General features: G+C 35.8%; 1 protein-coding gene across 8 annotated transcripts in view; it reads right to left on the bottom strand.

Moving 5' to 3' along the window:
- The window catches only part of LOC149078477 (latrophilin Cirl-like), a 309,115-nt gene that overhangs the window by 135,581 nt on the left and 149,325 nt on the right, over positions 1-24,209 (bottom strand). For all 8 annotated transcript variants that reach the window (XM_089240590.1, XM_089240593.1, XM_089240594.1 and 5 more), the window contains one exon: positions 7,445-7,547. In XM_089240590.1, the coding sequence (XP_089096716.1) occupies positions 7,445-7,517 (73 nt within the window). In that variant the 5' untranslated portion in view covers positions 7,518-7,547. The remainder of the gene's footprint in view (positions 1-7,444; positions 7,548-24,209) is intronic.

Below are 24,209 nucleotides of genomic sequence, written 5' to 3'. Positions count from 1 at the left end.
TCACCAAGTGACCATCGCGAATAAAAAATGTATGTTGGCACCTAAAATTTTCTATGTGCAATTACTAGCTCAGCCAAAGGGACTCTTGGCTCCATAAAAAATTTGGTTGGAGCGAGCCCAGTTTTTTCTCAATTTATCGAGCCCTGGTATTTAAACGATTTTTAATAGATGACGATTAAAACCCATACCATCGAAAACTTTGAAAATGCAAACACTATTTTTTTTTTTTTTAATTATAGACTTGATGCACAGGATAGACCAGCTCAAAAGCACATTCACATAACAAGAGATAAAAAAGACGAGAAACCCCTTGTGGAAACATTCCCTCAATACTGAAATCGATTAGGATAATGCCAACGACGATCAAAAAAAAAGAACCGAATCGAATTCCATAATCGATTTCGAAAGCATCAAATAACGCATGAAAAATTCAAAAAAAAAGACCTTAAATAAAAAAAATTTATGGTGAAAAAGTATTTCCGTAATTTTTCTTTCACGGCTAATAGAGATACAATAAAGAATAATGTTTTTTTATCCAGATTCTTTAGGAGGAAAAAAAAAGGGACAATAAATAAAAGGTATTTGAACTGAGATAAGCTGTTACTTGGAAAAGCAAACACCAAGCACTAACGTTGTTAGTATTATTTATTTATTTTATTTTCCAGGTTCTTGGCGGTACATCGGAAGTGAAAGAGAAAGGTCTTATTGAAGGCTTCCGGAAGTATTAAATCCGTTATACCTCAAACAGACCAGACCAACCTCCCCTGAAGGTACATTAACCAAACAATAACGATACACACACACAAGAAAAATTTCTTATTTCTCCAGAAGTTTCAATTTATCATCAAGCTCAACCAATTAATTCGGAATTTTTTTTTTGTTCCGTTTATTATTAATATTAGCTGGAATAATTTTTTTTCCCGGATTTTTACGACATTACACATACATGACCAGCACATGACTAATTTTTTTTAATATTTCTTCTGGTACCATTAGTATAATTACCCGATACATAATGACTAAAGAAAACGTGTGTTGCAATTTCACTGCCTTTTTTTTTTTACTTCTAGAAGCTTATGACTATTAGTGAGAGAAATTACACGAAGAAAAAAATATATTAGTAATAATAATTTTCTAATACTGATATTAATCAATTTTCTCACTGTAATTACTTCAGATAGGTTCATTTAGCGTGCAGAAAAACATTCCGCGACAGTAAATTGTTGTTTGTATTATTAAGAAACGAATTTGAATTTGAAGTGATTTCCAGAAAAAATATATATATAGTTTTCATGTTAGTAATTTACTGGAATTTTTCTGGTTAAATTGGAACGTATGCAGTCGGATTTAATAGATTCCGAATTAATTCTGCGTCTAATTACTGGCGAGCATTATTGTAATGAAGTCTATTTGTGTAATTAAGTCTCTTCTCGTTCTTATTTATGAATATGTATTGTTTTCCATAACATTAATGAATATTGTATCAATTCATGCAGAATGTACGTCTTGATATTAATTAGTACATTAATATGATAATTAGGGTATAGTTTGTTCATTTTCTTATAATTAACCTATGCTTATAATTTTTTGTGATTATTATTTGTTATTGGTATAGAAATGGTATTAGGGACATTTTATGAGTCATTCTAGTGTATATTTTTATCCTTTTCGGTCTAAGTGGTTAGTTAAATCCTCAATTGTGATTACGATAACAATAATAATAATCACAGCGTATAAAACAAGAAATACTCGTGTGTAACTACGAGGTTTTTACAGAAGTAACAAATTACTCAACACAACAGAGGTGTTCTTGAAATTTCAAGGTATTTTGCAATGGTATTTTTATAATGGCTTGAAATATGTTTTAGCCTTTCATATCTTTTTAGTGAGGAATTTGAAAGGATAGAAACGAATAAGTACTATAAATACACACACACAGGATGATTCTTAATTTGTGTACAACTTTCAAGAATTGATACAAAAGCAAAGATCATATGTACGGTTGTACATCGTTGCAAGAATGCGTTTCACGAAGATGCTTTAGCGGCCTACAGATGCGATATCGGTTATTGCAGTGGTTTATAAATCTTTTTACAGTACGAACCCATTTTAATGATAATTTTGTCGGCGATTCTTCTTTTCCCCGCAAATCAACTGCATTCAAAATACGATGTGTAAAAAAAAAGTGAATGCACTGTAATCTGATATTAGAGTGATCTTTAATGTATTGATTAGCTCTAAATATTGGTCATTGTAGAATGTGGATGTACAATTTGGAAATATCAGCTCGGTTGAGAGTTACAGCATTATATTCGTTCGATATATTTCTCGAAAAATTAAATTTAAATTATATCAAGGCATTTTTATTTTCGAAATTCTCTCGTGACTCTTGTGGGTAATTAACAACCCTCCCTCCACACACACACTCACACATAGACAGAAGATTGTAACTCACAATTTGGAAACGGCTGGGCTATTGAACTAGAGTGCTATCCAGTGGAAAAAAAGACAAAACTTTTAACAAATAAGGTTTTGTCTTTTTTGTAACAAATAACATTTCTTGAAATCAGTCGCCCAGGGGGTCCTCTGTCATCCGGGACTAGTATTCATTTTGTCCCCCGATAAATTTTTAATGGAAAAAGAGAAAGCTCAGCGCTCTTCCTGGTGCAGTGGCCAGGACATTAGACCACCCCCTCTCTCCGTTAGTTGTGGCTCTGAAGTTGTCAAATATTCATAGTAAATAATCCTTGGCCGAAAAAGCATATATAACACAATTGCACAAAAAAGCTTTATTTCTGATTATAATTGAGGTCATGAATTAAAATAAGCTTAAGTGAATGAACGGAACATTTTATTAAAAGAAGAAAAGGGGGCGAAAGATAAAATTACGGGCAAATACGCAATGTCAACGAACAAATCGAAGCATCAAATATGTAATAAATCTTATTTTCAACGTAGGTGTAACAGAACAACAGCCAAGCATTGCCTTAATGTGCTCATCTCTAACTCCAAGAATTTCTGGAAAAAATGCCATAAAATCCGTAGCAAAAGCGACGAAAATATGTCGTTATATCCGATCATGTTGCACGTTATATGCAAGGTTAATTTAAAATATTCTCTATGGGAAACGCCAACTATTATTGGTGTTTTAGTTAAGGTTTCGTTACGACTGAGATCGTTATAAACGAGTTTGACTGTATATATTACTTACTGTACATTTCTCTCCTTAATCTAACTAATTATAACAAAATATTTGCTATGGCATTGTGACTGTATTGAAAATATAATGACACAAAAATATTCACAGATAAACCCCACAACTTTTCTTTTTGTTCTAAAATAATAACACTCATTTATTAAACCATACAATAAGAAGAACAGAAACACACCATACTTTCCATGTTGGGACCGGCAAGATTCAAATCGATCATGAATTCAAATAAACGACCATAAATAGCTTATAATGGAGATCAACGACCAGAATTCACTTTATCGTAGTCCAGAACAAAAAAAAATAGAAATGAGAAAGAAATATCATTACAGTTCCAAATGATTATTCCCTCTTGGGACAATGCAATTCTTTCCTGGCATTGGAAAGGAATAGAAGAGAATCTCTGGTATCCATTCTTGGCATCCTCGCCGTCTTCTCAATCAGCAGCATGGAGAGAGAATTGCCAGTGGAAAATCCACCTGAATCTCTTCTGGATTCGAACAGATAAATCTTTGTTAAATCAAAGCAATTGTCTCTCTCAGAGGCAGCCTCCATTCGGATTAGCTTCGAGAATTAAGACGAATAAGCCCGCGTCAAGTAAACGCTACCCTATCTTTATTGATTAGCCCGATATCACCAAAAGATAGGAAAGTAAGAAATAATAATAAAGAAGAAAAGAAAATGGACAAAAATCAGGCACCTGAATAAGATATTGGGGGAGACTAATGAAATAAGAGCTATTCAGAAACAGAAGGTATAAAAAAGGAAAATTGAGACCAGAAAAAAAAAAAAGCTTTAAAAAAGAACGGGGATCTACCGCCAGAAGCTAAATTAAGCTTTAAGCTGAGATACTTTTTTTTTGTTCTCTCATATAATTAGTCAAGTTCCTACTAATTCTAGTATTAAATTATTTCATAGGCTAATGGCTTTATTAATCGCTTTTAATTACGGTTTTTCTGCTAATAAGATTTTAGAATTAACGATTCTAGTGATGTACGGAAAGTTATGTACAGATTTTTAATTTTTCGTGCTCTTGTTTGTTACGTTACCTATTAAAAATCGAAGGTATTTTATACCATGGTAAGTCGTCAAAAACATTGAATATTTGCATTCCATGATAGTTATTGCCAGGAGTGGGGATTTCCTAAGAGTGGCAGTAGAGACCTCTTTGGCACCAAAAAGGCAAACTTTTATTCAGCTCAGTTAAGAAGTTACTGCCTTTTTTTTTTCTTTGAGATTTTATGCATCATTATTATTAATTTTTATGAACACAGATATAGAAAGTTGCTATCAAGTTTCGTTTTTAAACGAGAAATTTCGTATTGAAACTTATGAGACCATACAAAAAGCTCGTGGAGATTCCACTGGCTGCAGCACTGGTTCCCAAACCAGCTGCATTCGTCGGCACCAAGTACCCGAAATGCTTTTCTTCGGCGCAAAGAAGCAAATAATAGGTTGTTAGGTTCGAGTTTATGAAGTTACCGTTCATAGCTTTAAACTTGAACATTTTCACTCTCCTCGAGAGGCCTTAGCGAGATAGCTTTTGAAGAGAGCAAAAAAGGTTTGAGCCTTTGGGAGTTTACAAGGTACTTTCAGAAAAATTTTTGCGTCACTAATCGTCGAAATCAAATGATCAGAAATTGATCGCGACGGCATATAAAAAAAGTTTCCTTCTAATATTTTAAGTTTTAACAAAAAGATCTAAAAACATTTTTACTATTCCATCGTCTCGAGGGAGTGGGGGACTGGGGCTGTCTATCCATGCTCCTCGGCTACGCTCACGAAAAAAACTACAATTGCCCCCTTGGTGGATAAAACTTGAGATCCACCCTGATCTCGAATTTTGAAGTCCGACCCACTTCAAAGTAAAATTTATAATGGCTGCTTTCTTTATCTCTTCTAATAAAAATATACAAAAAAAAAAAAATCCAAAAAAACAAAAGATAAATAAACGAAAATATCTCAAAACGTAATGCTAATATAGGGTGGCTAAAATGATATTTCACAATACTTAATTCCATCGATAATCAATAGATGGCACAGCAAACAAACTCTGATCGTACCACAGAGAAAAAACTAAATAATCGGTAATTTTACTCTTTAACTAAGACAAAAAATCCAAGAAATTAATAAATGAATATAAACGAAAATATCTCAGAACGTAATGCAAATATACGGAGGCTAAGATGATATTTCACAGTATATACTTCTATCGATCATCAATAGATGGCGCAGCAAACAAACTCTGACCGTTGAAGAGGGAAGAAAAAATTAAATAGCCGCTAATTTTTTTATTAAATTAACGCCTATTCAGATCGAAAAGCACGTGATATAAATTCATCAAAAGTGACTTAAAACACGTGTACAAATTATCGCGTAACAAGAAAAATAGCACCTGAGAAGTCGGTAACAAGAAAAGTTTCCATAGGTGCGTTTTTTTTAACTACTCCTCTCAGTTTTCTGCACCAAGATCACAGGACGGTCCCGCATTATACGGGACAAAAAAAAACAGGAAAATAATTTTTTTTTCTTTCTCTCTCAAGGAGTTCAAATAAACTGGGAAAAGATTTTTTTTTCTTACCTCTCGGGGAAATTGAAGTTGTTTTTGGGCCCTAGGGTAAAAAAGAAAGGGGGGGCCACGTTGCTGCCTATTAACGTCACCATCGCGTACCCCAACGCTACTCATTAGCGGAAAAAGATAGGAAGTCGCTTCTTCAACTTCTTATTTTTCTCCAAAGTCTAAAAGGAGAATATAAGAAACCTTTTTTTTTTAATAATTTTTTTTTAGGAATGGTACCGACACTAAACACAAAGAGAACGCGCGGTGGCATTCGCCCAAACGTCTTACAGACGTATGCATTTCTTCTCAGCGTACTTACTTACATTCATCCATCTCTAAGATTCATCATCATCTCTTTTTTTTCGCTGCTGCTACTTCTTCAAAGAAGCTGAGTTTTCAATCTTCGGAAAACTTCACAAGAAAGTAAGAAATAAATAATAATAAAAAAAAGATGTTTTTTTGTTCTTCACTGTGAAGTTTCATCCGAACTTTCAATTTAAAGTTTGTATCTGGATGGATTCTGAACCGGAGCTTATATTAATCAAAGTTTTTTTTCTCCCTTGTGAAATCAATACATTTGAATTCTTCGAAGAAAAACTTTAATGAGAGTTTCTGTCCAGTGTATAAATCATTTCATTATAGCAAGAAACATACGCATAATGAAGGCCATCAAAGATGAATATTATGTGTGATTTATCCTTGAATTGATTCATCAAATATCTCATCATAAAATCGAATGATGAACGCGTGAGAAAAATATGGAATCCACTCATATTTATATTTATGTATGAATATATATATATATATATATAAATATATTCCGAAAAATACTCATTAAAATCATCAATGTCTAATTTTGAATTAAGATTTTTTTTTTTTCCGACGTGGAATTTTAATTAAAAATTCAGAAGTAATTTTTTTTCAATGTCTCTCTTGTGTCCAATCTATACAAGAAAGTTCACGGCCCATATTTTTGGTGATCCTGTTCGACGTGAAATCTATTAAATTTGATAGCATAGAGTAGGATTATTTCCATACTTGACGAATTATCGCTACTTTCCATAATGTGAAGCAAATGTAATTTATTAAAGTTTTAGTCTCTTCCCCACCCCCACGGAACTTTCCCCTCATTTTTTAACAAATATTTGCATATTTCCCTCATTTTTGCCAAACCTTTTACGTTTTACATAGATAGATAGAACCGCTCACAGCCCCGGACTGAAACGTTTTACATAACTTTCGCATGATGATTTTCATTTTTTTTTGTCTAACTTTCCAGGTCGATGACATGTGCGAAAATACGGGGGGGGGGGGAGGCATTGCCCCCCCAGCGTCAAAGGTGGAGTTGACTGATCTAATGCATATATGTATACACGAATTGACATCATCATCATCATCTTGCCCCCCCCCCCCAGCAATAATGACCTTGCCAACCCAGACTTCCAAGTCTATCTCCGCCTATGGTCGATGAGAACCGTGCAAAATATCTGCGCCATAACTTACCACAGTATATAAACAAAATAATAAAAATGTTGGGCATTTCTTAGCATTTAGTAGCATCAATGAGCAATAGATGGCGCAACCAGCAAAACAAAAAATTAAGTTTGACAGCCGTTTGTAAGAAAAAAACACACAGCATATAATATAATGAATGAATTCATTGACCCACTCACCTTCAGCTGTTGATAAGCCCAAAGTTAAAAGTCCAGCGACGGACAACACACTGATTAGTTTCCTACCTAACATCGTGGTATTTCATATATATCTTGTAAATATCTGAAAAATACAAAAAAGGAAAGAACATGAAATCGGTATCAATATACGGAGAGAAAAACAAGGAAAAATAAAATAGAATTTAATTATGATTTATATCTTCCATGATGTCATTCAAAGGAAGGAACTGTCCGAATGCGAAAAACGACAGCTTCCTGCCTCTTCTTACACAGTAATGCCAATTTTTTTCCACTTGACGGACCAAATCAACAATTCATATTACATAAGAAGCTATCGTTAAACCCTCCGAAGAAAAACTTTCTCAAAACACAGGATATTCAGAAATATACATTCACTTTTTTTGTAGAAATCACTCATCCAAAAAAAGCTAATATTTTTTCTTTTATTCCAAAAATGGCAACATTTTCATACTTTTGGCAATATGAGGAGGGGAAAAAAAAACCAAATTCCTCCTCTTTTGAAAATTTCTTACGTTGAAATCTGTTCATTTCAGCGTATCCAACAAAAAAATAGCTGTAGTAATTCACGGTAATCTAAACACGTTGGATCGCTATAAATTTCTACACGAAAAAATATTTTTCAGGTGTTTATCTGAATGTAAAAGAGGGAATTCTCATGAATAAAAATGAAACACGTAAAATATCGAAATTCGATTTTTTTTTAAAGATTAATTTTAGACTTTGTCTCGAGCCTATACACCGTTCACGTCTAGCAGTAAAATGCGAATTATTGAGCGCGATTCATTCCACTTCACCGAACATTACCGGTATTACAACATTTTGAAATAATTTTATTGCTTTCTCATGCTTATTATTCAAGATCATATACAAGAAAAATGACAAATCAAGGCCGCGGTCTCCTCCAAGGACACTCATAGGACGACGTGGTCGTGGACAATACATGGGGTGTGGTAAAAAGATCATTTGCCCTTAGGTCATCGAAAACAAGAGATGCATGCCAAGAACAACAAGGTGGGTTGGACATTGCATTTTTATGCGTGTATAGTAGATTTATACCCTGGGCGGTCCTTGCATTCGTTACGCCCCTGTCTCGATCGTCTAAGCTCATCCTATAGGAAAGTAAAGATAATGATTTGTATTGTTACAAATTGGTGTGTTTTCTTTACGTGTGTGTGACATCTGTCCCTTGATGATTCCAATCGATTCGAAACACCAAAAGACAAACGGGAAATGTCCTCTTTAATTTTAAACCATGCCGGTAGGCGGAAAAAGATCGACATGATTTCCATTAATAAGTCATTCATGTATGCATAAGAAATCTCCAGAGCAGGTGGCAGAAATCACAGTTAATAATAACGACGACGACGCCGACGTGGAAGCCGGGAGAAATCAATAAAATTGCATTTTAACGACGACGAAACATGGCATTAAAGATTTTTTTCGGGTTACGAGAATGGAAAAAAACATCTGCGGGAACCATGTAAAAAAATCATGTTGAGATTAGATACAGGAAAACTGTTTGGGTACTAGAATATCGATGCATTAATCTCGAAAAATAATGGAAAATTTGCGTATTGGTTTGGTGATGTTTTTGTTTCTTACACACGGTATGGATACAAATCCAAAGACACTAACGACTTATAAATGTACTAGCAGACATACCCGGCGTTGCCCTGGAAATTTCATATTTGCCCTTATGTGCGTAACTACGAAAGTGGGATAAAAAATATGTTGCGAACTTCCACTATCACGAAAGTGGGGAAAACCCATACTGCGTGAATTTGCATAATTAAAAATATGTGACAGTAAGCATATTTCAGACTTGCATAGTTACCAAAAAGAGAGAAGAAACATAAATTTCATAATAACAAAAATTGAAGAGGAAAAACCATAAAAATTGGAAGAAATCAATAAAATTCCAGTCCAACGACGACGACAAAACATGGCATTAAATCTGGTTACGGAAATAAAAAAAACACTGCAAAAGCCACGTAAAAAAATCATAAGATTAGTTACAGTGAAGTGAAGGTTACAGTACTCTTTGGGTACTGGAATATCGACGCATTAATGTCGAAAAATAATGGAAAATTTGCATATCGATTTGGCGATGTATTTGTTTTTTACGGTATCGTTCACACAATAACGACATGGGTACAAATCCAAATACACTAAAGACTTATCAATGTATTTCGCGGAGGAAAGGCATCCATTCCTACTCAGTTCATTTTCTCTCCTGTGATGGTGAAGGTGATTCCAGAGAACATTCCAGAGTCACCATATTCCCAACACATCCATTCTCTCTCTCTCTTCCATAACAGTCTTTGGGATTCCTTCTATTTACTCTTTTGATCCGATATATCTTCCTCTTTTTATTTTTTGTTTTTTCTATCATTATTTTATATACGGCCGATCCGCGAGACTTTGATGAAAAGCAATATTTCACTTTGCGTGGATGGCATCACAAACGAAGACCAGAAAAAGGAAAATGGAAGCAATAGAACAAAAGGCGTCGAGGATAAGAAATAAAGCACTAGAAAAAGAAATTTCCAAGACAGTTTTAACCGCTTTTTCTCTTTTATATATTATTCTTCACCACGGATCTTTCAACGTCGCCATGAGAAATTTGTTTTCTTTGATTTTTTTTTTCCAGCTATTTCTTCATCAGAATTTTTTTTTTAATGGATGATATATTAGACACTGATGAAATATCGATGATAGATTTGAACATCGATGTCAGTTCTGACATTCCAGAAAGAAAATGTCCGGAGACATTGAGCGAAATACTGATAGTCTGATGCCTTTGTATGTAACTCCATTCAACTTTCTGATCTCTCTCCTTTTATCTTATTATCAGATATGAATACTAATTTTGTACATTCAGAATGTTCGAGACTCATCTGAGAGGATTATTTTCAAAAAAGAAACATTTCCATTTTTTTCTGAAATATCCTTTTTAACTTATCAGCCACCTCGTTCGGCATTTTGTCTGTTGTGGCGTTGTATTTGTATTTATTATTAATCTTTGGGGAAAAACTCTATCAGATTATGCAACAGGGACTATTCGAACGGGGATATTTTTTGTAGAAACCACAATGTAAAGTTAGCCGTGTTTATCGAAATCCACCTTTGGTGGATTTGGTGGAAAAAGGTGGACGTATCCACCTTTTTCATAAATTTCGATATCCTTCATCTCTAGATAACAGACACCCATAGCCCCGAAAATTTTATCCGCTAACGAGGAGTGTCCGTTAATGTAGATGCGATAGGTACATTGAATGCCCTGGATGTAATTCAAAATTGCGTCCGTCAGTGAAGGTGTCTGCTAACGGGAGTGACCGTTATCACTGTAGAATGATCGTGTTAATCAAAAGGTAACATAGGTAACAAAGGTTCCACTAGTTTTCTTTCAAAAAAGAGCGTTTCCAAAATTCAAATGAATTCAAATTCTCCAATTTTGATCAAGAAGCATAGTATTTAAATATTCTTCTACCCTACATGCTACCCGTTAGGCTATTTTCTACTTTTTGTTTGTTATTTCAACAGTAAATTTAGCAAAAGTAAAATGTTTCTTTTTGAAAATAAGCTCCTCAAGTATTGATTTCAGTAAATAAAAATTGAAGTAAGCCTCTTTGAAAATATGGGGAGAAAACAGAAAATTCTATTTTAAAAAAAGTTGACTTTTTTTTGTTCTGTAAAATGCAGGGTATTTCAAAAAGAATCGCCCAATTCGAAATGCGTATATTACGAAAAATATTGAACACATAGGTACTTAAGATTAATTTTATATTACATGGCTAATCATAAAGTTTTTTTCCAAACCAAATAATAGGTGCTCAATATGTCCACCTTAGGATGCACGGCATATGTCTATACGGTAGTCAAGTTCATCCCAAACTTTTGCGAGCATGTTTGTATCCACTGCTTTCAAGGCTGTTGTTATGCGTGTCTTCAGTTCGGCTAATGTAGCTGGAAGGGGGAGGTACATAAACGTAGTCTTTTATAAACTCCCACAAGAAGAAATTGCACACTCTGAGGTCCCGCGATCTTGGAGGCCAGTGATGTTTAACTGAATCATCAGGTCCCGTACGGCCGGTCCATCGTTTAGGAATGCGATTGTTCAAAAATTCTCTACGTCCAAGCTCCAGTGTGGTGGTGCCCCGTCCTGCTGGAAAATGAAATCATCCAAATCGGTTTCTAACTGCGGGAAAAGCCAATCTTGGCAAACACTGAACTGGCGCCCGAAGGAAAAGTGTTTGCGCTACCTGTCGGCAACTGCGTGAAACTCGAGATTTCCCTCTTTCTACCTGTACATTATTCGATCAAAACGGGTTAAAAGTCGAATAGTTATGATTTTTCAAATCGGATGGGTCTTTTTCAAACACCCTGTACATATGGTTACCCTAGATAAAGTTTCTGGCCCGCGATCGGCAGAAATATCACATATATGGATCGCGGACGGAAAAGATTGCGCACGTATGATCTACATGTCGTCATGATAATGATTTATTTGGCTTCTCTTCTGGATGATTCGCACTCGCACACATTTCCATTATTTTTTTTGTATAATACCTATACATATGTAAATACAAAGGCCACTACAGACAAAATGACCAGCGAGGTGGCTGCAAAAAAGCCCATAAGAAATATCTATGTCGAATACATATCTAAACTACATTAAAAATACAGCAACCCAATAAGAGCAATAAAAAACTAATAATTATGATAAAATATACATATACTGCACATAAAAAATTATGGTTGTCCCATCTAAGTATGGATAAACCTAGCATACGTTTCTCATGTCATTTGTGCTGTCCCAAATCTTCCTACCCACGAACTCAACCCTTTGAGGACCGTTGTTACCTTAACACAACGGAATTTCATTTTCTTTTATCATTTCCCACCCTAATGTGACTGGCTTACGACTTTTAACTGCGATATGCAAAGCCCGCTGTTTTTTTTAAATATTATCAAGAAGATATGATAAAATATTACAAGCCAAAATTAAATTAAATGATATATGATTTCAATTTTTTTGCCGAACTTTGGACATTATAATAAAAATTTTAACTGACATTTAAGCTCATAATTTTACGTGGGAAAACTTATTAAAGCCTGTGTTGGAGACCAGTTGGTATCGATGATAAAAATCGTAACTTTAACGCTAGATGGCGTACTATACAGTCTGTTATGTGTTTCAGAATCGAGAAAAATTTAGAATTTACAACTTCGAATGTAATATTCATAATTGATGGCATAAGATTTGGAAGACGCAGACGACTCTAAAAATCGGACCATAGGCATACTTTAATCGGTATTCAAGAGAATAAAAATCGAAAATACAAAATGAGAATATAGGTCTATAATGATTCATATTTAGTTCCATTTTCACGTTAAGATTGTGAAAGGTATGTATGGAAATATCGAAATGCAAATGGTGTTCAGAAGCGTATCGGCAATATCAAGCAATAATTTCTCCCACAAAACTAAAATTCTGGAAAACATTGAAGAGAGATGATTGATTGCATCAAAAACTTCATCACAATATATACCAATCTCGATATTTCCATGAAAAACTTTACAAATTCAACGGTATTTGCTCGTCTTCTATAAAAATGGTCTCACATTCGTAGAATTTAATCGCAGCTCATTCGAATTTCATGATCCCAACTCTCTATCCCTCTTTTTTTTTCCCCCTCACTCAGAAATCGCCATCCACTGAAAACTTTTCACTCCATCAAACCACACAAATATATAGAAAATATATAAATTAAATTAAATAACTTCCACGTTTTTTCAAAAAAATCGCAATACAATTTTTAGCAGTTTTTATTTTTCTGAAATTTCCCGTTTCAAAAAACTCTCTCTCTCTCTACCACCATACATAGTAAATTCGCCACATCACCAATGATCCCAATTTCCCGTTCCTACTTCCCACCACAAACACACAACCCTATCCACTCCCCCTTCAACCACCAAACTACCTGTACCTACGATTTAATTCAAATGGCTGTCATGGACATAATTTTTCATGAATTCCCCCGGCAAAGCAAGATGAATGAATGGAATATCCCCTCTCCCTCTTTCTCCTCTTGATGCCAACGCTTTCTTCATTTCTATTTACTTCTTTTTTTATTATTATTCAGCCATTTTTTTTTAATACTTATAAGCAAAGGCATACACTCATATAACCAGCAGCAGGAGGTGGAATGAATATCCGTAGAAAGTCTTGAATTATTCAAGACTTATTTTCTATCGCTTCTCTCTTCTTCTTTTTTCTGTCTCCTATCCCCTTCTCCAGATTCGAACGCTTAATTAGTTTTCCGGAATGTGGAGTTTCCAGGAAGAAACTGTCAACCGGAAAACTTGGGATTTTCACGTAAATCCCTAGGATTACATACATATATATACTTTTTTTTTTTACATTCCACTCTTGAGCGTCTGGTGAGCGTTTTATAAGAAATTGTGAACCGAGCAGGACGAACCCTCCTAACTCTTTATACAGAAGTTCCCCTGGTATGCACAAATGACTTGTTTCATCATGACGAAAATTTAAATTTTTTTTTTCATACATATATTAAATACAAGCATTTATTTTTAGATGTATCAATGTGTATTGTGGATTCGTCATTCCATCAAATGCTGAAAATTTCATGAAAATGAAAGTGCTATTGCGCTAATGTGCGAAAAACATTGGTAAAATCGTTCAAATATATGAACAAAAGCACTGCCATGAAAAAAAAAACACTCACTGCCAGTGTGACTGACAGAGGCGTAAGCAGGGACGGGCACGGTGGAACCGAAGCCCCCCTCAAGAAATTCAAAATATTGAATTATTTCATAATGTAAAATTATGAAAATATCAAAAGAAAACACCTTTAAATGCTATGTTTATGAATTTCTTTTAATTTAAAATGCTTTTTGAAGTTGGTGACTCAAAAATCTCTGGAAGAAAGTTCTTATGCCCTTCCTAATTCGGTGTGCCCCCTCCGAAAAAGCCAAACATTATTTTGTCCCTCCGAGAAGAACGGTCGAAATAATTTTTCCAAGGCTTCCTTGTGCTGTTGGAAACATTTACACAAATTCCAAAAATTCTTGTTTTGTGTCCTCAGACATCACTTTCGTCAAGAGAGGCATTATTTTGGACCTTTCTCTTCGGGTAAAAATATTTTGGCACCTAAAAAATTTTTCTGGAGTCTAGATTTTTTTAACATTTGTCCAGTCCTGATAGTGTATTATTTGAGTATCTTAGTATCATTTAACATGATCAATTATTGTATCTTAGGTATTTATAGGTCAGTAGAAGAATGAATAAAATACTGTACCTAATCCTTTTCCGGTACTTGAGGGAAAATCCATTTGGTTAACACACAGCATCAAGAGAGATATCACGCTACCTCATCGTGTTACACTGCAACGCACAACAAACCCGAAGCAATGCCACCACTTTCACCTCAAAATAATCCAATCAGTGATCAAAATAAAAAACAACCCCAATGATTCATGGAATGAAAGTCCCATTTGCCTTGACCTGTGACTTTCCCATTCGCCTCCTTAAATCCTACTAACCGCAAATCTCGTTATATAAGTCACTCGAAGAATCCGGCAACCGAAAACAAAAGATCGGACAGACAGCAATACCTAGAGGTCAAACGGTAACAGAGTCATTCATTACAAACATCAGCAAAGAACTACAGAAATCCCATCAACTCGGAAAAAAAAAACAAGCCCAAGAAATTCTTTAGAAAAGAACGCCATTCGCACTCCTTTACCAATTAATTGTCTCGAAACGCTATTAATCATGTGAAAACCCACAAAAACAATTCCAATAATTTTCATGAATCTAAAGATTATTCGTAGAATTATATATCCAAGCTTTTTCATTTCCAGGTAAATACGAGCACCACCAGTGAGAGAAACGTGATCGAGTCATGTGTATGCTGTACCGTTATATACGCTACGGACGTCCATTTTTACGGTTTCTTTCCTTTTATATATATAATGAGCACTCGTTTAATTTGGCTCATCCATTTAGGGGGTATCTGACAGCTAGACTTGGAATATCCTTGGCTCTTTTTTTTTTATCCAGCTTTACCACGAATCTTTTAACTAACCTACAATCAACCCGTCGGTGATAACATATTTCTTACGATGCTGTCCAATGTTACATTTCAAAAAAATGCTTTTTCTTCTCTCTCTCTCTTGGTATTAACCAAAAAAATATATATGGTTGTATAGGAGTTTGTATTTCTTACTATTGCTTGTCACGTCACACACAAGGAGCGACTGGGACTAGGACGACGAAGGATTCTTCTTCTTCTTCAAAAAAAAAATATGAGGAGTCGCCAATGGGCGTGACTGGCATCGACCTTAAGGGTTTGGCTTCTTGCTGCCCACTTTTCAAAAAAAAAAAAAATTTATATACATTATTATTATAAGTCTGGGAAACACAACGTCCTTTTTGGTCTTTTATTAAGGGACGTGATGTTCAAAAAGGTCACGGCTAACCAAAAAAAAATGTATATAAATTTTGTGTTTTGATTTTTATTTATTGCAACTTTTTTCTTTACCATTTGGAGACCCGTAACATTCTGGACGACCCCTAAAGCATTATTTCTCACGTGTGTCAATTTTTTTTCCTTTTTTATTTTTCCTTTTCTATGTCTTGTTTAATAGACTTCGGTTCTTTTTTGAGCTGCACCTGCGATTAAGTGCATTCGTGAACCGGTACTTAGAACCATCGTCGTCATCACGGGACTGAATTATACTTACGTGTATAGCTAAAGCTCGGAACTAGTATTTTTATTGTGATGAGAGTCGGGAATAACGTTTAGTCTCTTGTAGGAGTGATTTAGACACACGTAGAGATGGTCCATTCTGAAAAATCATTGATATACTAATGGTGGCATAGTGGTGTTTTTCAATTAGATATTGTACCTAAGGACCTCTTTGTCGAGTTACTGAGGCAGCCAAGGACCTCCTACGTGATGCATTAATCGCCTTAGAGGAAATTTTTGGATTTTATTTTATTTTTGCTTCCTGGAATTTATCCCATGCACCCCTTAGCAAACTTCCCAGTTGAAAATAAAAGGCAATAAGCGCCCTTTGCTTAACAACATTAATTCGATCTATTAGTTAATTCGCAATTGGCCATTTTACACACGTGAAAAATCGTTGTACCAGATAAGAACCTAGAGTTTGGACTCGAGCTTAAATCACTACTCAAACTCTTCCATGATCAAGCCGGAGATCTCAAAATGACTGATAGAACAGTTATGTTCTAAATTTCCGCTTTCTTCTGAAACCTATTTCGTGTCAGCCCTGGCCTCGGATCCATGATTGGCACCTTTATAATGCGATCCGATTTTATGACACTCGAAAGAATATAAATTAAAAAACTTGGCGCTTCCAACATGGTAGAGGCACCCCTCCCCCCCCCCCCAACAAAGCATCACAACACGACTTTTGCTGTATCCCCTTGATACTGCCCCTTGGCAAACTTTTGCCTTCTCCCCTCCTCCGCTTCTCCAGAGGTCAACAAGGACCACAATTTCGAAAAACACGAGTTTGCTAGTTAGTTTTCATTTGATTATTTCATACACAAGGAGACTTTTAGGCGTTTAAGGTATAGTCTGGTGCCGATCTTAAATGTCTACTCAAAAATTTTTAGGCTGAAGTCGATTTGTAGCCCGTCTTAAAACCAGGTACCTCAAGTTTACAACTCTAAATAAAATATTCAAGTATACACTACTATTATATTCAGATATGGTCACTCATGGTCTTGAGCACGAGTGATTCTCAGTAACTAGTACGAATATTCTTTTGCCTTATTATACGTATACGTTATTTCAGGGGGTTACGGCATGTGGCTAGAATATGCCTGTTGAATCTGCATTGGGTGAAGCAAGCATTAAGGGGCTTTCACAAAGATATCCGTTTAGCAAGCAAATGAATATTATCATGTGGAAGCTCCAAATTTGTAGGAAAATTCCACATGTCCATATAGAAATTTAGGCCCGATTCTCTAGATGTGAGATGAAAATTTTTAACACTTAATTGAGAAACCCCAAGATGCTTTGGCGGCACTGAAATTACCACAACACACCTCAGAATAATCAATGTCCTGGAAAATTTCGATATAATTTGATCCCCTAAATATCTCGTTGCACCTTCAAGAGAAGCGGCATCCACTCATATTCTGCGTATACCACGAGCCTGAACAAAAACTCACCGTAACCAGTATAGTAAATGCACATCTGGGCATGTCCACATTGGACCTCATCAATATCCGAATACATTCACAAAAATTTCAGAAATGTCCAAGCATGACCATAAATATATTGTGGCCATTTATCATCACAAGCCTCATAAGGTATGTATATCCATACGTTTATCTTGATTCCGAGAGAGGAATTTTTGTATGTAAGTTGGAAAATATCTTATCCCAAGTCCATTTTTCTTCGACCGCTGGCTACATATAACGTCCCGTTTTTCCCCCCGGCTAACATGGTGCAAAATAAGTATATTTCATGCTCAACGTGCCGCACTTGGCTCACACAGAATGAGGTCACATGCGCCAAGCCAAAAAAAGAAAGAAAGAAAATTATATCATTTGCACAAGTCAAGAGGAATGAATGAATTCTCGAGGGGATTTTCCTAAATAGAGAAAAATGTTTATTTTTGCTTGGCTGTCCTGTTTCTCTTTGCAGTTTATTAATTCACTTTCCCCTTAACGTTATATCTTCTCCAGTTTCCCGCTTCTTCTCTTACTGTGTGTGTGTGTCCTTATCCAGCTCTAGAGATGAATAAAATAACAGAAAAAAAACACTCAAAATGGAAGGAGTTACCCGTGAAACTGAACTGGGCTTGGCACATGAAAAAACCGTTTATTTTTGGTTATTTAATTATTTCTCTTTCCGCTATTTTTTCGTTAGTTTGTTTTTTTCCTCTAGAAATGTCATTTCTGTGTTTATCTTAAAGGAGTGTCTCCTTCAGCAAACACGCGCACATATACGAAAATTTCACATTGCGTATCCCTATTATTATTTTTTTTGTAAATAGCGCTGAAGATGCGGTTTCCAATTTTTTTCCATCATTTTCTCTTCCCTCTTATACGTTTTAAATAGATCATAGATAAGATAATCGAGCCGTTGTCGATTGAATGACACCACGTGGAGTGATATTGAATTTTTTGGTTGTCTTTTCAACATCCGAATTGCAACCGGCTTATTCAGTGTGCGTGTGTTTTTTTTTTGTTCCTGGAAATGCTCTATTCTTTGGGCTATTAAAATGACCAATGTTTCCTTACAATGAAATTTAAATTTTGGTAGACTGGGTGGTCCTAATTCGTCCGTGGCTCACGATACTATTGGGATAGAATTGGTTAGGGTTTCCAGCATAATCTGCTTGATCATTTTCCTGCCCAAATATAATTCAAAATACCTGTATTTTTGGAAAGTTGAGATTTTGAGAGGGGGGGGGGGAGAAATAATTTAAGTTTTTTCCCTCTCTTCTCAGAATTTTTACCTGACTTTTTATCAAATACAGAGAAATCTCGATATAACGAAACTCTATTAAGAAAAAACTCTGAGGGGAGGAACTAAAAACTCTAGAAGGATCATCGTAATATCGAAAGGCAGCATTAGACTTGGGCATTTCCAAAAAAGACTTGAAAAAATATCATTGTAGAGGGATTTATCGTTGCATGTTTTACGTTATATGTGTGTATATATATATATATATATATTGAATATTACGTTTTATTATATATATATTACGTTTCCCCTGACTTTCGCTTACCTCATTTTCTATTTTCCTGACATTCTAGGTCACTGAGAACCCTAACTTGCTAGACTAGTGTATTCCCAAAGTGGGCAATATCACCCTCTGCGGGGCGATTGAAGCTACGCGTATAGCTGGATCCTATGGGTTTGTTTAAGTTGTGGGTTGGGGGGGGGGGGGGGATGAGAGGAAAAATTACGAAGAAGTGGGCTGTTATGAAACAAAAAGTTTGACAAATTATGTGCATGAACTCGTAGGATGTGTTCAAAATATACAATGTGTACATAATGTGTACGCACTAAGGATGCAATTTTCATTTTTTTTCTCGTATATATATATGTGAATATTTTATACATCTTATGCGGATTTTAGAAAAGGTTACAATAGAGCTTTCGTCAATGATATGATTGCACGTGGATTGATATCGAAATTTAATTTCATTTATTTTTTCTGAAGATAACTACTACAACCCTTTTTTCCGGATATCAAACACCTATACTTTGTTGGATATACATTCTATTTTGGTTCCAAATCGGATTTTGTTTGGCGTTATTTTATTTGGTAATGACTGGGAGCATTTAGACTGCAATGGGAGATCGTTGACTGGATATCTGATTTGCATCTTAACGAAATATGGCCAATCGTAGTTGCTTTGAAAGGTAGAAATCTGGTATTCTTGAAAAGTCTTCAACTGCGAAATCAAATAGGCTTTGATGATTATTTTACCATTTTACAAAATTATAGAAAGGATTTCAGTTGGCAGAGAGAACTCACAGTAATCAAACAGTCCACTGATGCCCAATATGGAATTTTCCGCACAAGAAACTTGCACGAAGTATAAACAAAAATATCAGCAGTAGTCGCCGAGTCGAGACAATCCAGTGACAATCAATTCTTCAGTTTGAGAGAGAGTAAAAATACACTGTCTATATCGAAAACAATATGCACAATCCAAACAGCTACCATAAACGTATTGCCTGGATGTTATTTTGTCAGGCAAAGGCACACAAAATGACAATACATATGAAAAAAATAAGCAATTGTAATACACCGAAAGATGACGGTTCAAGTATTATTATCATGCTCGAAGGATGACGTTTGGAATAATACACAAATATAAGTCCATAAAATTCTGGAGGAAAATTGGCCCTTAGGATTTACAAAACAACCAAAAAAATAAAAATAAAATAAATAAATAAACGCTGTAGCGTCATAGAATTCCAAACAATGGGCTCGTTGAGTGAAATATTGGACATTCGGAATACATGTGACTTCAGCGTGGAAGATATACGACCGATTCACACGAGATTATTTCAGAGTTCACTTTGGGCCGTAACCTGACGTAAGAATACGCTCTTGCGTATTTGCGTATTTAATTCCCGATATCGTTGGAGCACGAGCAAATATCAACCCATAAAAAACTAAAGTGACCTGTAAATAAAAACTGCAATCGCGCAAAAAATGGGAAATACTTTAGCGATTTCCACAGAAGTCAAAGCTGATTTGCATCGTTGTCAGTCCATGAGCAGGTTGTTATAGAAATGACTTCTCAATTTTGAAATGACATAACTTAGAAAGAGTGATATGGAGGGAAACATGAAACAAGTATTTTGCTTAATAGCTGGGCATGGAGTTTCAAACTAGACCGGTTTATTAAATTACTTACAGCTTCGGCTCATAGATGGCGTCAGGGTCTCGCGGGTCAAATCACATTACGATGGATTCGAAATGGTCATTTTATCTAGCAATGACATGACAAAAGTAAAGAAAGGTGTTTGAAGCTACTTCTCCGCAAATATCTTCACTGTAATGGATGCATATGCCTCACAGATGAACTGGCCAATCTGATACAGCGTTTGAGGACCTTTCCTGTAAACAAATACAAATACAACGCCACAACAGGCAAAATGCCCAACGAGGTGGCTGAGAAAAAGATGCCCATAAAAATATGGATGTCATATACTTCAAAAATATAGCAACCCAATTAAAAATGTGAACAATGACCTCCAAATGACACTGAACGTTGAAAGACCAGGCACACCCCGCTTCCCATCTCGGCGACAGATATCAAAGTGTTCCAGGAGGTTAGGAATAGCCGGAAATGTATTAATTAATGTGAAAATAACAAACAACGGTATTTCATATAAGGAATCTGAAATAAAAACTATCATCATAACATCGTCGTTCAAAACATCATAATCGTACAATAATCTGGTCTTACATAGAATCTGGAATTGAATTTATCCAATCTAGAATATGTTAATGTCATTGATTTTCAGTATAAAAAAATCACACCGCAATAAAATATAAACTGTCATCTATATGTCCGGCGCCTCCACTTCATTCGCATCCGCCAGAAGTGAATGGAAACAGCTGACACTTGTCTTCTTGGGCGTAAATTATATTTTTTTTTTATTAGGCGTCGATGAAACAGTCGATGCTAGTCTTCTTGGGTGCAAATTATACTTTTGAATAGGTATCCGTACTACTTCTCTTGTTGGATCATAAGACGGGTCCTCTGAGAGTGAATGTCGACCACTTGTTCCAAACAGCCCGTGTCTTCTTCAAATGACAAAAAAAAAATTTCATCTTGTATATCTATCACTGTTTCCAGGTAATGTCATTTCAAAGTCCTTTCTGTAACACCCCGTACATACATCCGTCTCCATCGTATACTCGTTACACAACACAAAATCATTCCAAGTCCAAGAACAGGAAAAAAAAATGTCGAACTGAACATCCTGGAAACCGTGGATCAAGCGATTCTTCTCCCTGATAACAAATCACACGCTCTTTTCTTTCTGCAGCTCCTGAAAAATTCATTACCTGCCAAGAGCCTTCTTGTTCTTAAAGGAGAGGTACCTACAAAAAACACGAAAAGAACCAATCCCCTTTGAAAACAAATGGTAAATTATTCGAGATTGAGCCTCCTTTTCTCAGCAAATACACGGTTCCAAAGATGACGACATAACACCGGCAGCGTACCTTTTGCGCAAATGGAAGGAAAGGGGTTTTCGAGAGAGAAACCAATGGAAAACAAACACGCACAGGAATTCTGCTGCCTCAGAAAACGGCTCTCTCTCTCTCTCGAAAGCTGTACATTCTAACAACTTCCAGTGAATCTCCGGGACACAACAAACCGTTTTCCACTGTAAGAGGCTGTATATCCCACCTTCTCTTACACTGCGATGCCATTAACTGAAGTGGTGTTATCAAACAAGGCGAATCTCTCTCGCCATCTTCTCTCTCGGTCTCAGTGCTTTTGCTCCAGATATGGTGGTACAGGCGAACTAAACGGAGCCTGCTGGATGCACCTTGAATTGCAGATGAGCTGTTTTCATTTGAATTCATTATTAAGCATACATTATGCATGGCCGGTCAAGACGAGAGTATAGAGAGAGGGGGGAGAGAGATTGTAAAAGAGACGACACAAAACTGGATGGCATTTTCCATACATATAAAGGTATTTTCTCCCGGATTAAACGGATTTATGGTTGCAGCCGGGACATCCAGAGAGAGAGAGAGAGAGAGAAAGCGACTATAGGAATGACATTTATGGACAAGCAACAAGGAGCGGATTGTGAATTATAAAGGTACATATAATCTGAGCCCTGGACTTGAAAGAGTGAGCAGCTGTCCTTCCATTAATTGGTAATACTGGAAATGCCAGTTATGTTTGTAACTAGAGAAAGGCTTAAACGTTGTATAGGCTTATGTATCTCCACAATCTCTGTTTCCAACAGTTGCAACTGCAACACAATGGAGTATTCGAGAATTTAGAACCCGGATGAATTCAACAATGCAATTCACGTTCCTATTTATGATTCGGAAGATGCTCAGTTTCTGAATGGACCCACTGAAAATTCGATTCAGAACTCAAATTCCAATACATTCCAATGGGAAATTCGATATTTCCTTTTCACCGTTCTTTATAATAATTACGCTTCATTTCCGAAAATACATGATAATATACTCATAATACTGCAATGATGAATTTCCAGACAATATCTAAACAACAATACCCACTACATTTAAACAACCGCTACACTTAAATACCGCTATATTAAACGACAATAACCCCAACAATAAATAATGACATGCTCCCTAAATCGGAAAAATACTAGACAAGAAAGGTGCTCAATGGCCTCTTGTCAATACTTTTCTGACTGTATATACAGTACATCTCAGAGTTTCTCAAGTATTTTTGAAAAATTAAGGTTCCATGACACATTTTAAGTGAATGTATAGCCGTGGAGATGATCTGTAGCAGTAGCCTACTCAAAAATTATTATTTTTTGAGGGGGGGGGAGTTCCTCTAAGCACTGTTTCTTGAAAAATTTTCACCCGTGCCCCCCCCCCCCCTTCTAGATCAAACTTTCTTTATGTGGGTCCCCGTCGTACTCAGATCCTCACCTAAAATCCGGAGCGAGCCACTTTCCAATTAATTTCGTGTGTTAATCTATTTATTAATTTATAGTGAATAAAAATTTTATAAATAATTTCGACCTCCGTAGCACCAGCCTAGAATTCAGTGACCTTCCCTTTTATGGGGGTTCTATGCACGGTCGTCTCAACATCATTGGCCCCACGGAAAAAGTGATGTTCTAGGGCAGTGTCTCTCAAAGTGTGCATCGCGGCTGTTGGGGGGCGTTATCAACTTTTCTCAGGGCCGTCACTGCGAGCTGCTAATATTTGATTTGTGTGCCTATTTAGGCTTTGAATTGGTTCTTTTATAAGCGAAAAATATCTAATAAAAACTATTCAGAGGGGCCGCGGCCCCTCTGAAAATGGGTCGCGAAGCTGATCATGTTGATTTTGAGTCGCGGCTGAAAAGGTTAAGTACCTACGTTCTAAAGATTCATGACAGCATACAAACATTTAAGAGCCAAAAACAAGATGTTGCCCTAATATCAGTAGATATTAAGGGAGCCTTCAATAACATTTCACATAAAACAATAGTAAA

Source organism: Pholcus phalangioides, unplaced genomic scaffold (genome assembly GCF_987345545.1).
Source record: "Pholcus phalangioides strain wild (caught in Gottingen) unplaced genomic scaffold, Ppha-v1.0 ptg000013l_1, whole genome shotgun sequence".
NCBI classification, from domain to species: Eukaryota; Metazoa; Arthropoda; class Arachnida; order Araneae; family Pholcidae; genus Pholcus; species Pholcus phalangioides.
The sequence above is the reverse complement of the archived record's forward strand: the minus strand, read 5'-3'. Positions and strand labels throughout refer to the sequence as shown.